This window comes from Myxocyprinus asiaticus, chromosome 31 (genome assembly GCF_019703515.2).
Source record: "Myxocyprinus asiaticus isolate MX2 ecotype Aquarium Trade chromosome 31, UBuf_Myxa_2, whole genome shotgun sequence".
Lineage (NCBI taxonomy): Eukaryota > Metazoa > Chordata > Actinopteri > Cypriniformes > Catostomidae > Myxocyprinus > Myxocyprinus asiaticus.
This window is the reverse complement of record NC_059374.1, coordinates 33,644,175-33,657,513: the sequence shown is the minus strand read 5'-3', so window position 1 is coordinate 33,657,513 and position 13,339 is coordinate 33,644,175. Positions and strand designations below refer to the sequence as shown.

The 13,339-nt window shown below is 35.0% G+C and overlaps 2 protein-coding genes across 3 annotated transcripts in view; one reads left to right on the top strand and one right to left on the bottom strand.

The window, feature by feature from the left end:
- The window catches only part of LOC127422243 (neurobeachin-like), a 382,851-nt gene that overhangs the window by 263,745 nt on the left and 105,767 nt on the right, over positions 1-13,339 (top strand). Inside the window, exon 39 of one of the 2 annotated variants that reach the window (XM_051665603.1) lies at positions 2,409-2,545. The exons of the other annotated variant lie outside the window; for it this stretch is intronic. Within the exon in view, the coding sequence (XP_051521563.1) occupies positions 2,409-2,545 (137 nt within the window). The remainder of the gene's footprint in view (positions 1-2,408; positions 2,546-13,339) is intronic. 2 annotated transcript variants of the gene reach the window in all.
- mab21l1 (mab-21-like 1) lies at positions 3,351-5,683 on the bottom strand. Its single transcript, XM_051665606.1, has one exon. It carries the CDS (start codon positions 5,274-5,276, stop codon positions 4,197-4,199), a length of 1,080 nt encoding a protein of 359 aa, XP_051521566.1. The 5' UTR covers positions 5,277-5,683; the 3' UTR covers positions 3,351-4,196.

Below are 13,339 nucleotides of genomic sequence, written 5' to 3'. Positions count from 1 at the left end.
CTCGAAATCAACACTGCATTTTAAGAATATCAGCACTACAAAAATTCAAATAAACCTCACGGGGAAATTAGAATTTTTTTTTTTTTGTTTAAGTGCCCTATATTATTATTATTATTATTATTATTATTATTATTATTATTATTATTATTATTATAGTGTAGTGTAGAAGTATAGTATGCCCTATTGCTAATCTTTTGAAGTTGCATGCTGTTCGTATGGATTTAAAAGTGAGTAACGGTTCAGTTACAGCTACTGATAAGATTATATGTCATACGTAAAACCTGATCTCTCCAATTTTCCGATATGATTTTTTGGTGCATCCAAATTTTGTATAGGTCCTGGAGACTTAACACTAATCCTCTCTACTGGATTAATGTTGTATTGTCTCTGGATTCACAAATGTCCCTCTAGGCCACAATACAATTGCCTCTTGCTCTGTTAAACGTGTTAGTCTGCATAAAAGTGTGTTGAGATTAAAGGGTTCGTACCTTTTCAAAGGTGAAGTGATGTCCTCTTTATTTTCGAACTGTGTGCCTTTAGACAATAATCCTGGCTAACGAATAAAACCCGTACGCTATTATAACCATTATAATCAAATATTCGTTTGATTTATCGTCTGTAAGCAGACATTTCAACCAGTTAAATATTTGTTCAAGTTAGGCCTATTTATTTCCCTTTCTTTTTTATTTTTTATTTTTTACTTACTTATTTATTTATTTATTTATTTTATTTTTTTAATAAATAATACATTATATTGGCCGGAGTAGGCATATTAATAGGCGTCGCGTTGCCGACAGCTTTGAGAAAATGTGTGGGTTCATTCAGGCTCTCGATGCCTATGAAGTTCTACTCACTCAAGAACCTTTATTTATTTTTTTATTCATTCGGGTTTTGAGTTTGTGTGTGTGTGTGTGTGTGTGTGTGTGTGCGTTTGGGTAAAATAATTCGTACCTTAAATTGATTTCGATAAGTTACTGTAGCCTACTGCAGCCACAAAAATAAATCTTAATATACTTGTTTTTTTTTTTTTTTTTTTTTACTTGTTGTTTTTAATGAACTTATGTTCATTAATTGACATTCAAATTATTATCTTTGTTAATACTTGCTAGAAAAGGAAATGCCGGGTGATGTACTGTAAAAGCAGAGCGCTTTTAGAATGGCCAATCGACTGTTTCTATGAGCGGTCAGGGAGAACAGTAAAGGAGTGCTCTGGGAATTGAAACCCAAATCCACTTGTAATCTTGCAACAGTATCGGGCATAATTGGCCGAAGAGAGCAGATTAAGATTGATGAGACGTTAAAGTGGCTCTTTGGAGTTCAGGACATCGATAAATATCCCAATTTCAAGAGCCTCTGCTCACATCCAGGACAAACCCGTGGACTGCTAGCTACTACACAAGGGTGAACTATTAAAAGGCAGAGGACTGGTCGAGAGAGAGAGAGAGAGAGAGAGAGAGAGAGAGAGAGAGAGAGAGAGAGAGAGAGAGGTCGCAGTCATCTGACCAGAGGTTAAAAAGTCTGAAAATGTTTTAATAATGTTCAAGAATGCAAGGTCAATTTTAAGGGTTTCATAAAAAAGGAATTAAGCGACTGATTTGATTAGGAAGCTGCTTGGTAACGCAATATAAGCGTATCCCCCACAGATGAATTGTTTTGTCTCAAAATAACAAAGGAAAATGGCTGTGAAATTATTGCTGATAGGCCTCATAGAAACACGCCTTCCGAACTATCCGTTTTATTTTTCATCGAAATATATAAGCTTTGTTGGTTTATATTGGATGAATTAATTGTTGTTCGACATTTTCCGAGTGTTCTTTTCTCTCACTATATTTATCTATTTCTCACCGTCACACGTTGTGTGTTTGTGCACCATATTCACCTTTCATTAGCCTAACATGTAAAGGCTCCTTGTTTTACTAAAACAATTATAATAGAACCACACGTCGTATTATGTATCTTGGTGTAGATCGAGATCATTTTGAATGCATACAACATTTTCCGTACGACATGCATGGTGCAAGTCGCACTGACCAAGTCCAAGTTTAATCCATGCTTACCAAACTCTAGGCCTGTTTTAAAAGATGGGAAAATATCGTTGTCAACGCATCCTAATGAAATGTCACGATCACGCGGTTGTTAGTGTTTTGCTTATCACATGCTAGTGTTAAACGATATAATAATATCAATTTACAAACAATAAACATTAATATTAATAGGCTAGACATTCCAATATATATAGGCCTAAACGTCATGAAGCTTTTTTCTTTTTCTTTTTCTTTTTCCACATATTTGTAGCCTACATTGACTGCTGACCAATTTAACATTGTATAATGTTTGTTAATGACTTATTGATGCCATACGTAAGGACCCGGTGAAAATAAAATACATAAGATTGTCTTTCCTTGTAGGCCCTGTGGTTTTGAGCACCCCGGCCCAGCTTATTGCCCCGGTCATTGTAGCTCGTGGGACTCTCTCTATCACTACGACGGAAATCTACTTCGAAGTGGACGAAGATGACCCAGCCTTCAGACGCATTGATGCCAAAGTAGGTTGTTTATTTGTATTTGTGTCTATTTGTTAATATATTTACGTAAATCTCATTAATAATATTAATTAAATTATTACTTAATATCCAGACCACGCGCACAGACCATTCCTTGACTTTCATAAAAAGGCTGAGAATAACTAGTTTTTAACTAGACCTGCATTCATGCATAATATCACTTCAAACGGTTAGAAATAAACATTTAGGTAAATGTAGGCTACTATGGAAAATCAACTTATTCTGAAAACGCCTTTAAAAATCATAGTCGTGTATACGCATAACAATGAATATACATATTTAAAAAAAATGAAATCTAGAAAAATGATTTAAGGGGTGCAATTCTTTTATCCTATAACAGGCCTCCTAATTTCGACTATCTGTACAAACTACATTTATGGGGATTGTCTCATCCAGAATTCCAGAAAACACTGTCCACATGAAGAAATATTTCTTCATTTTCATTGTCTTTGTGTTTTCCCATTTGTTTGTTTGTTTGTTTTTTAATTGATAAAATCACGCCGAAGGTCCAGATGCTTAAAAATCCCAAATTTTGATGCCCGTTCTTACACTGTAGTAGTTCTGTATCATGAATCATTATTTAGACACAATTTTCAATTTGTTTTTATTAACTCTTTAAATAAACCCAGAGACATATATATATATATATAAATAAAAAAAAATCAAATCACAAAATGTTATATTCCAGTGTATTTCAAGTGCATTATTTTCAGATATTATATATATATATATATATATATATATATATATATATATATATATATATATATATATATATATATCATATATATATATAGTCTCAATTTCAGCCTTGTATCATGTAAGCAAGGTACAAACAAAAACGGTCGAATATACTTTAAATAAGAAGAATTCAAGTATGCGTATGGAATGTTTAGGAACGTAACAAATAGTACCATCAAAATGTAAACCATAGAAATGTGAAACTTGCCATTGACAATAGGTAAACTATCATTAATGCAGGTCTAAATGTTTTTCTTCTTCTTCTTCTTCTTCTTCTTCTTGTTCTTCTTCTTCTTCTTTCTGTCTTACTTTTCTATCGGAAATAATCCAGGCGTATGTTAAAACAGGTGAAATTATACTTCTATTTACGTGTCACATAACAACATTCACAACTGCAGACCACCGGATTCACAATCTACAAATGTGTCTATTTACAGTATAAAATGTACAGGTTAGATTCTGTCATATAGGCTCCTCGTGTAGCTTTGTTTTGAAAGTATTTAGGTAAAATGTGTTGTTGGGCAGGGCTCGTAAAAAAAAAAGAAGAAAAAAAAAAAAGCTAAGAAAATAAAAATAGCACTGACAGGTTAACCATTCATTTTGATTGTTGATACAGTTTGCTCCCTCCTTAGGTCGACACAATATGACAAGTTCATGACAAATTCATGTCATGTCAACTATTTTAAAAGGAGCTATCTAAAATATTTTGTTTTTATTATGCACAGCGCAATGATCGCAGATTTGACAATACAACCGTGGATTTGTTTCAACAACAGTGACCATTTGTGTGGAACAGTTCCTGATTAGCATTGTCTATAGGCCTCAGAACTCCGAACAGTCAGAACTCATTCTAACATGACTTTATGATTTTTTTATTTATTTATTTTTTACCTCAGAGTTTCTCCAGGCTTTTAGGGTTTGTTAGAATTTCTCTCGCCAGTCGCCAAGTCTGTTTGGCTGCGTTCTCAAGGGCCGAATGAGGCTTCCCTTGGAAAAGGTCTAGATTTGGTAGAAAATAATGGGGACATCTCCTGCACTGCAAGCACGAAATGAGCTGCAATAAAATCCCGTTCAGTCTATCCCCGAGGCAGTTTTCATCCCAGTCCGACTCTCGCGGGTGTTTTTCGCACTCGTAAGACACCAGAGTTTTCATGTGGTAGTTGTTGAGAGGCTGTCCCGGTAGTTCAAGGTGACGGTCGCGTAAAGTCTTGAGCAGGGAAAGGCATTTCTTCCTGCACCCTCCCAGTAGCAGTCGGTTCTCAGCTTCGGCGAACTGCAACACCCAGGCGTCGCTCTCAGCCGAGCTCTGTTTACCGTTCAACGAGTAACACTCCTTCGACAACAGATTAAAACCTTCGGCTTTGACTTCTGCCACCCGGTTTGGACCAGGCCAAGGGATGTGGGGCAGCGGCCAATGGGCAGCGCTGCGCGGCCATATGCCAGTACATTTGAAAGCTGGGGTAATCTGAACCACATATCTGTCTCTGATGCGTAATTTCACCTCGCTTGTGTCCGCGACCATTTTAACGACGTCCCTATAGCTACACTTATCCACCGCCTGCGCCACGAGCGTCTGGAACCTGGAGCGGATTTTGCGCGCCGACAGGTATCCCGAAGCCGTGATGAACTCAACCCAGAGAGACATGCTTCTCTTCCGCCCATCGCTGAGCTTGAGCACGGCGCAGCCCGGCAGAGAGCCGTCGTCCACGAAGTTGAAGACCCCCATCTGGTTGAGATAGAGGACCACCTCGAATTCAGTCGGCGAGATGACCTCGAGCCCCTCGAAGCGGTTGTCCATTTCGTTTAAGGAGCTGATGAAACGGGGCTCCTGGACCTCCACCTCTTTCAGGACGTCGGAGACCACCTTGCACACCTCCCGGATGGTCTTGGAGATGGCCGCCTTACGAGACTGGCATTTCTCATTGTAGTATTTATTGAGATGATACACCAGCTTGGCCTGGGCGGCAATCATATTTGGACAGAGATCCGGGTTGTACACCGGAGTCTCGCAGTAGCCCGAGGGATCCAACGCGGCTGTTTGTACAGGAGCCAATTTTAGAGAAGAAAGTCAACTATTTAGAGGAAAAAAGGGAAAGTTGGTAACGAAAAAAATCAACCTTTTATTTGTGCGTGGAGCACATGCGCAAAGTCAGGCGGTTAAATCATCAGCTTCTGTTTTAAATTGCGACCAAAAAAATAATAATATATATATATATATATATATATTTATTATTTTTTTTCTCTAAGTTTGCAATAGGGTTTGGAAAGTGCACGGTGCTCTTGTGCGTGTCCTAGCGGTGGCGGCTGCCGGTGTTGGTGTATTTAAGACCTCCGAACTCACTCCAGTAAAATGATAAAGGGAGGGTTTGAAACTCGCCCAATCACGACCAGGCTCGTCACTGCCTTCAGTTTATTGACGACAAATTAATCCTCAGTTTTTATACACAACTAAATCTAAGGAAGACTCGTCTGGTGGAAACACACCTACACTTTGGAGGGAGAAGATACAGGTCTATTTGCGGTCTTTTTTTTTTTTTTTTTTTCGGAATCCTGCTCTTCATATTAAATACGCCTGTTTTTATTTAATAACAAATGTAATATTACAGAGGAATGTCATCTTTAAATAGCCTAAAATTTAGAGACGAGTAGCTATTGTATGATTTGATCATTTGTGAGATTTAAATTGACCTATTTCAGTATCGTTTTTTTTTTTTTAATTATTATTATTATTTATTTATTTTATATTTAAATCTGTATTAGACTACAATTTGACCAAAACATCGATGGCATTTTTATTAATTAATTAATAAATGTATTTATTTATTTATTCAGAGTAGAGTGTTGTCTAGTTTGACATGTATAATGTTTTTCGTTGATCAGATTTTTTTATATATATTTTTTATTTACGCATTTCAGTGTTGTGAGGTTTGATAGTATTTTCAGTGTTTAAATTAACCTATTGAATGTCTTATGGCATTATATAGCTACACAAAATTATAGCTATATCTCGTTTTTAAAATGGATGCAATTTAAAATTCGTTTAAATAACTTATTGGATTGCGTTCATTTATGTTCCATTGATGGTAAAACATTAATTACACTTCTCAATAGCGAATCCCTCAATCTTGCAAATTATTGAATCTGAAATATGACAAAAATTATGTTATTATTATTATTATTATTATTATTATTATTGTTGTTGTTGTTAGCACAATCTTCGTATTCGTCGTTTGACAGTCTGTAAAAGAAATAGGCTATTTGGATTTTAGATGCTTAAAGAGGAAGGCCTGGGGATGCTTGCAGCATATTGATTTTAATTTCGGTCGCATTCCGTCTCCAATTAGTCGTTTAAATTTAAATAGACTTCAAACAATCTTAAAAACAAAGTTTATTTATTTATTTATTTATTTATTTTTTATTTTTTTTTTTTTTTTGTATATATGTAAAAGGACAATGTCTTCGTTGATCTCTTGTTTTAAGATAGCCTACACATTGGTGCGTCTTTGACAACATCTAATTCTTGAACGTGTTCAGCGTTTTAATGAAAGTGTAAAATGTGATCGATGGGAATTTGTCATATTAATTTTAAAAATATATATTTTAATAAATATTTGTGTTGTTGTCGCTTTAACTTAATGACTATAGAGTCCTCCATCTATTTTATTTCTTGTTATTCCTATTAAATTCGAATGTCATGGTTAAACAGACTATAATTAAAGACACCTTACTTTTTGCAGCGCTACTTAAAATCTCAAGCTTTCATTTTTTTTTAATTTTTTTTTTTTAATCTAATTCATTTTAAGTTTCGGCTGGACAAATTTCAGAGGCTGATTTTAACGGTGTGAGATAAACATTCTTAGATGTTCCGGAGATGTCTGATTTGAATTTTAAATTGTCCATGTGTAAGGTTTTGTGTTGGGTTTATGACTGCACCTCGTGGAGACATGACAAGATTCCTCCTGCCCTTAATAAATCCTCACATATGTTGTGTTATATATTATAAATATTTAATACGATTTTATAAGACAGTGTGTAAAGAACAGTGTATGTAAATATATCTTTGTTTTAAAACATAGAATAGATAATCACTGTGCAGGACATGGTTGGTGTCATGGTTGGTTGGCTCTAGCCTTCAGTGTAGTCTGCTTGGCTTGTTCCGCCTGAATGGTATTTCCAACCATAATTAATAATGTTCTGCTGTTTGCAGTCTGAGATCACACTTATTAGAATTCTCTTTTGCCCTTGAGCAAGATGAAAGCTGTTATGACCCTTTACAAGGAAGATTATTTGACACTGCAATAATGGAAATGATCGTATGGCAGCAACAAGTTCAGTCTATTTAGAAGTATTGTATTATTATTTATTCCTTTCTGCATAACTATACCGCAGGTGAGAAAAAACTAGTGGTATTTATGTAGGAATGTACAGATGGGAAAGTCAAAGGCTGTTTGATACATGGAAGGAGGAAATATCCCTTTTATTTTTAATGTATTTATTTGTTTAATTATTTCTGTATTCATCACACACTTACATTTTTTTTTTTTCTTGCACTTTCTGTTTAACCTTCCATGGCACCATAGCTGGGTCTCCTGGGGGGAGGGGTAGGGCAGGTACCCTAGGAAAGTTCTGATGCCCCAGCCCTGTTTGACACGCGAAACGATCAAGGGGTGCTCCGCCCCTCGGACTGTCAACATTGGCCTCCCCTAAACATACAAGTGCCCCAACAAAGATCACATCCTAGTACCGGCCATGCACCCCACCCAACCATCTCTCTCTCTCTCTCTCTCTCTCTCTCTCTCTCTCTCTCTCTCTCTCTCTCTCTCTCTCTCTCTCTCTCTCTTTCTCTGTCTTTCATAAAAACACACATTACATGGCAGGTACCCAGCCATATCAGATCAGATGGTCTCCCTTTCTTCACTGCTTCATACTGCAAGTGTGTTAGAGTAAATTACAATACAGTATTACAAAGTTAGGCGTAATTTTATTTGGGATTAATTCCTGTTAATCTGGAGTCTGTGATCAGGGTCTCATTTTTACCCAATTTAGTCCTTTGTTCTCATACCCAATTTTAGAAATATTTAAAACTTTAATACATACAATTCAGTTCATGTATCAGAGCTAAAATAGTTTTTTTTTATCTGTATTTGCTGAGCACCCTCTCCATTTCATGATACAGAAAGACATAAATGTCCTTCCTGTGTCAGATTTAGAATTTTTGATGCACATTAAACGATGAAATATACTCTATGGCTGATTTACTGCTTGGTATAATTCAGAGTGTTATATTCAGGTTGGGAAAGTTCTAGATTTATAAACATACTTTAAAATAACGAGAACTCTTCTGTTCATTAGAAAACTTTTATGTTGCGTCTTAAATCATTTGAATACAAAACTATTCAATACTCTATACGTGACTCAAGTGCCCTATTAAGTGTGACCTGAGGGCACTTAAAATCCCCCTTGAACTCAACCTCCCTTTACCCTCACGCACTCTATGTCACTACAACATTGCAATCTCTGTGTCTTCGTGACCATAACACACTATCCGCAGGCTTTGCTGTGATATATGAGGACTTGACAACGGTATGAGTGCTATTTCTGACCCAGTGAATTAGATGCTGGATTGTGTAAATCAATACAATGACTCCGGCTTCTGCCCCTTATTTGGACAAGCATATGACCCAGGAAACGTTTAGCTCGTTGAAGGCCTCTTTGTTCTGGAGTTTCGTTGCCAATGACCTCTTCATTTTTCTCTCTCCCTCCCATCTCGTTCTGAAGAGCGATTCTCCTGTCAGAATTTTCAGGCCTGCTGATAAAGGCCCTTGTAAAACACATGATGCCATGGTTAAGTATCTGGGAACATGTGTTTTAATCTTTAAAACAAATGGACATTTCGGATTAAAGTTTTACACCAGCTGTTGATTTATATGCACCATATCTAATCTGTTAACAGAATAAATATAATCTACATTTATTTTTAATTTGATGTCACAGACTCTAAAGGATGTGCCACATAAAAAAAAAAAAAAAAAAAAAATGTCAGAATATGAATGAATTAATATGCTGTTTTTTATTTGATTAATTTTTTAGATAACTTCAGTTATGTTGTATATTGACAATATGATATTGACCTCATAATTTTTTTAGCCCTTGATATATTGATTAAAATAATACCATATTATGATAACATTTTAAGTATTTTGTTAATAATATATATATATATATATATATATATATATATATATATATATATATATATATATATATATATATAAATATTATAATTAATATCTTTATAATTTCCATGATTATAGTGTTTTTTATGTTTATTTTTTATTTATTTTTTTGTCATATATATATATATATATATATATATATATATATATATATATATATATATATATATATATATATATGTATGTAAAATTGGTTAGTGTATTTTCCTCTGGTCTCGCTTCAAAACTCTATTTTAAACATTAAATATAAAATGTAACCCTAATTTTGTCAAATACATTGCAGACAATGGTGCAGCCTTTGCATCACGCAGTGTGTTTAATTAGAATTCCTATTAGTAACCCATCATAATAATTTAAAAGAAAGATATAATTGGACTACAAAGTAGCATTCACTCTTTTGTAGCTAAAACAACATTGTATGCATATAGTAATAGTGTCAGGAGAGTTACTCACAGATTTGAATATATCAAGAGCTTTACAGTCAAAGCAATTTTTGTAATTGAAGCTAATAGTCATTTCTCCACACTGATATTAATAATCCTATTATTCAGTGACAAAAGGAGGTCAGCTCAGCTTTATTTCATCATCATTCATGGACGGTTCTTTACACTGATCCCATCATCATTTCGCGACAGCGCTTTGAGAAAAAAAAGAAAAAGAACCGCAAGAATGGATCAGAGCCAAAAGGCATCGCTAGGTCAAAGCACAGATTATCGAGTGCACTTATTGGAGAGGAGAAGTCAAATATAAATCATATTAAAGGCCCTGCCATTTAAGACAAGCAATATTAGCATGGAGCTCGGCACTGGTGGAGATTGTATTATACAAGATGGACACTTATTATGACATATCCCTTTCAGCTTCCTGCAAATGGATATCAAAATTGTCATTGAGTTTTCTTCCGAAGCAAATTCAGTTATTCCAGGCAATATGGCCGCACTGCAGGGCTCCCAGTTAATTTTCTCTTGCCTATCGGCTGTCAGCCCCCTACCTCTGATGCTTTGAATTTTCTCCCTCCATTTGTTTTATTTTCCATGCTGTATTAGAAGCCTCCTCCCTGGGGAGAATGGGAGAGGAGGACAAAACCGCATGGAGCAGACTAGCTAGGCTAAACCAAATCTGTAACCCCAAGTCTTTATATGGCAAAAACCTTAGAAAGGGACAGAGAAAGAGAGAAACATTGAAAAATGAATCACTTTTTTTTAGCTTTGCCATCACCCACAGCAATATGTGATGCTTGTCAGCTTCTCTGATTAATGACATGCATTTATTTGCATAGATTTAACATTGATATCATTAGGTTATTCAAAAAAGGTCCTTTTGATTTAAAGGTCATTTATTCAAAAATGTATGCATTAGAAGTTATTTTTAGGGAGCTTGTGGCATGTTCACTTAACTTGAGATGTTTTTGTGTAGACAAAATCACATATTGCAAATATGTGGGTGAATGTTATGTTATTGTATTGACTGTTCAAAAAACAAAAAAACAAAAAAAAAAAACAACTTTTGAATGTTTTGTTTGAAGTATTCTTCTAAATGTATTGTCGGCAAACAATCCATTCCATTTGTTTTCCAATGGCAAACACAAACCCCAAACTCGGTAAAACACCTTTAACAAGTGGCCGTCACAAGACGCCAACCTCTTCAACTCGCTGTGATTAATCTTAATGTCTTAGAGACATCCCATGTTTAGAGGTTGAGTCCGTAATCATTCGCTCACTGACCCAATGATACTCAACCAGAACATCCTCTCAACAGTCCCAGTGAGGACAATGCCTAAATGCATTTCAAATTAATTATACTGCCCTATTCTGAGAAGCACGTGTGCTGAACAGCCGGTTCTGGAGTGTGAAAACAAAGAGAAAGAAAAAGAGAAAAAGACTGCATTTTTTCCCAGGTTGGGGGCTCGGGTAATGAAATGCTGGTGGTTGAAGCCCATGATGAAATTAGGCCATGTAACCCAAATAAGGGATGAAGGCTTCATAATTGCCAGTCCTTGAGATCTGAGGTGCAGGGTGCCAACTGTCAGAGCTGGGCTAATGATGACAAATGTCTCTCTATGCAGATTACAAAAGGGAGGAGAGAGAGAGACAGATAAGGTGGGGGAGAAGATGCAGCAGGAGAGTAAGAATAAACGAAAAGAAAGAAAACAAACTGCAAAGTGGAAAGAAGTGTAAAGTAAGACAGGTGCATATAGCGAAACATCTCATGAAGCGGTAAAGACTAGATACAGCAATGTATACAGTCTTCAAGAGTCACGGAAGCTAAATTTTTGATGCTTTAAAGTATAAGAAAAGTCAAATCTATGACGTAAATCACAACAGAAAAGTGTGGCAACATTTTAAATTACATTCTAATCATCTTGCGGTGGTGTTTCAACCTTAACTCTAACCCTAAACCTATTTTTGTGTATTAATGTAGAGTAACTAAATGTTCAAATGAAATGTCAGACAAAATACCAAAAATAATCTAATCATATTTTTAATTCTGTAACTTGCTGGGTATTTTAGCAGTGTTCAATATGTATGTGACCTAAACTTGTATTGAAACCTAATGACAAAAGAAAAAAACAAAAACAGCAAAATCATTTGTTATCCTGTAAAGGTATTATTTACAAAACATAGTTTTGAACATTTTGGGAATTTAGGGTATTTTAGTGGTGTTTCAATACATACAGTATGTGACCTAAGCATGTATTATACAGTAATAGAGTAACTGAACACCAAAGTAAAATACCAGAAATACCCAAATTTGGATAACATTTGTAATCCTGTAACTTGCTTATTTACGAAACTCTCAGTTGGGTGTTTAGTATTTAGTGGTGTTCAAAACATGCAATTTAAACTTTATGCCAAAGTACATCAAAAGTACCCACATCATTTGTGAACCTGTAACCTTCTTTTTAAAAAAACTTTCAGTGTGGTATTTAGGGTACCTTTGTTGTGTTTCAATACATATGTAACCTAAACTTGTATTAATGTAGAGGAAATTAAAGTAATATTCCTGGTTCAATCCAAGTTAAGCTCAATCGACAGCATTTGTGGCATAATGTTGATTACCACAAAACATAATTTTGCTCGTCCCTCCTTTTCTTAAAGTAAAAAAGAAGCAAACATTTAGGTTACAGTGAGGCACTTACAATGGAAGCAAATGGGGCAAATTCTTGAAGGGTTTAAAGGCAGAAATGTGAAGCGTATAATTTTATAAAAGCACATACATTAAATCTACTTATATATTATTTGAGCTGTAAAGTTGTTTAAATTGTTTGTTACTGGGAGTACAGGGTTTATGGTGTTACGGCGTCGAAGTTGAACAAAGTTGTAAAATTGCATATAATTTTATACAAAAATCTTAGTAACCGATTTTATCACACTAGAATCATGTTAACACATTTATTGTTTACGTCTTGTGGCCATACTTGTGGAGTATGTTTATTTTTTCATTTCCATTGTAAGTGCTTCACTGTAACCCAGATTTCGAAATTAGCTTTTTTTAGTTATAAACATTATGCTTAACTTGTATTAACCTGAAATATTAATTTAATGCCAAAACAAAAAATACCAAAAATAACCAAATCATTTGTAATCCTGTAACCTGCTTATTTACAAAACTCTCAGTTGGGTATTTTGGACATTTAGGGTATTTTCATTGTGTTACCTAAACTTGTCTTAATGTAGAGGAACTTAATGACAAGACTAATACCATATATACCCAAATCATATGTAATTCTGTAACTTTTTTGCTGATGTACAAAACTCTCAGTTGGGTATTTTATTACCCCTAAACCATTATCACAAAG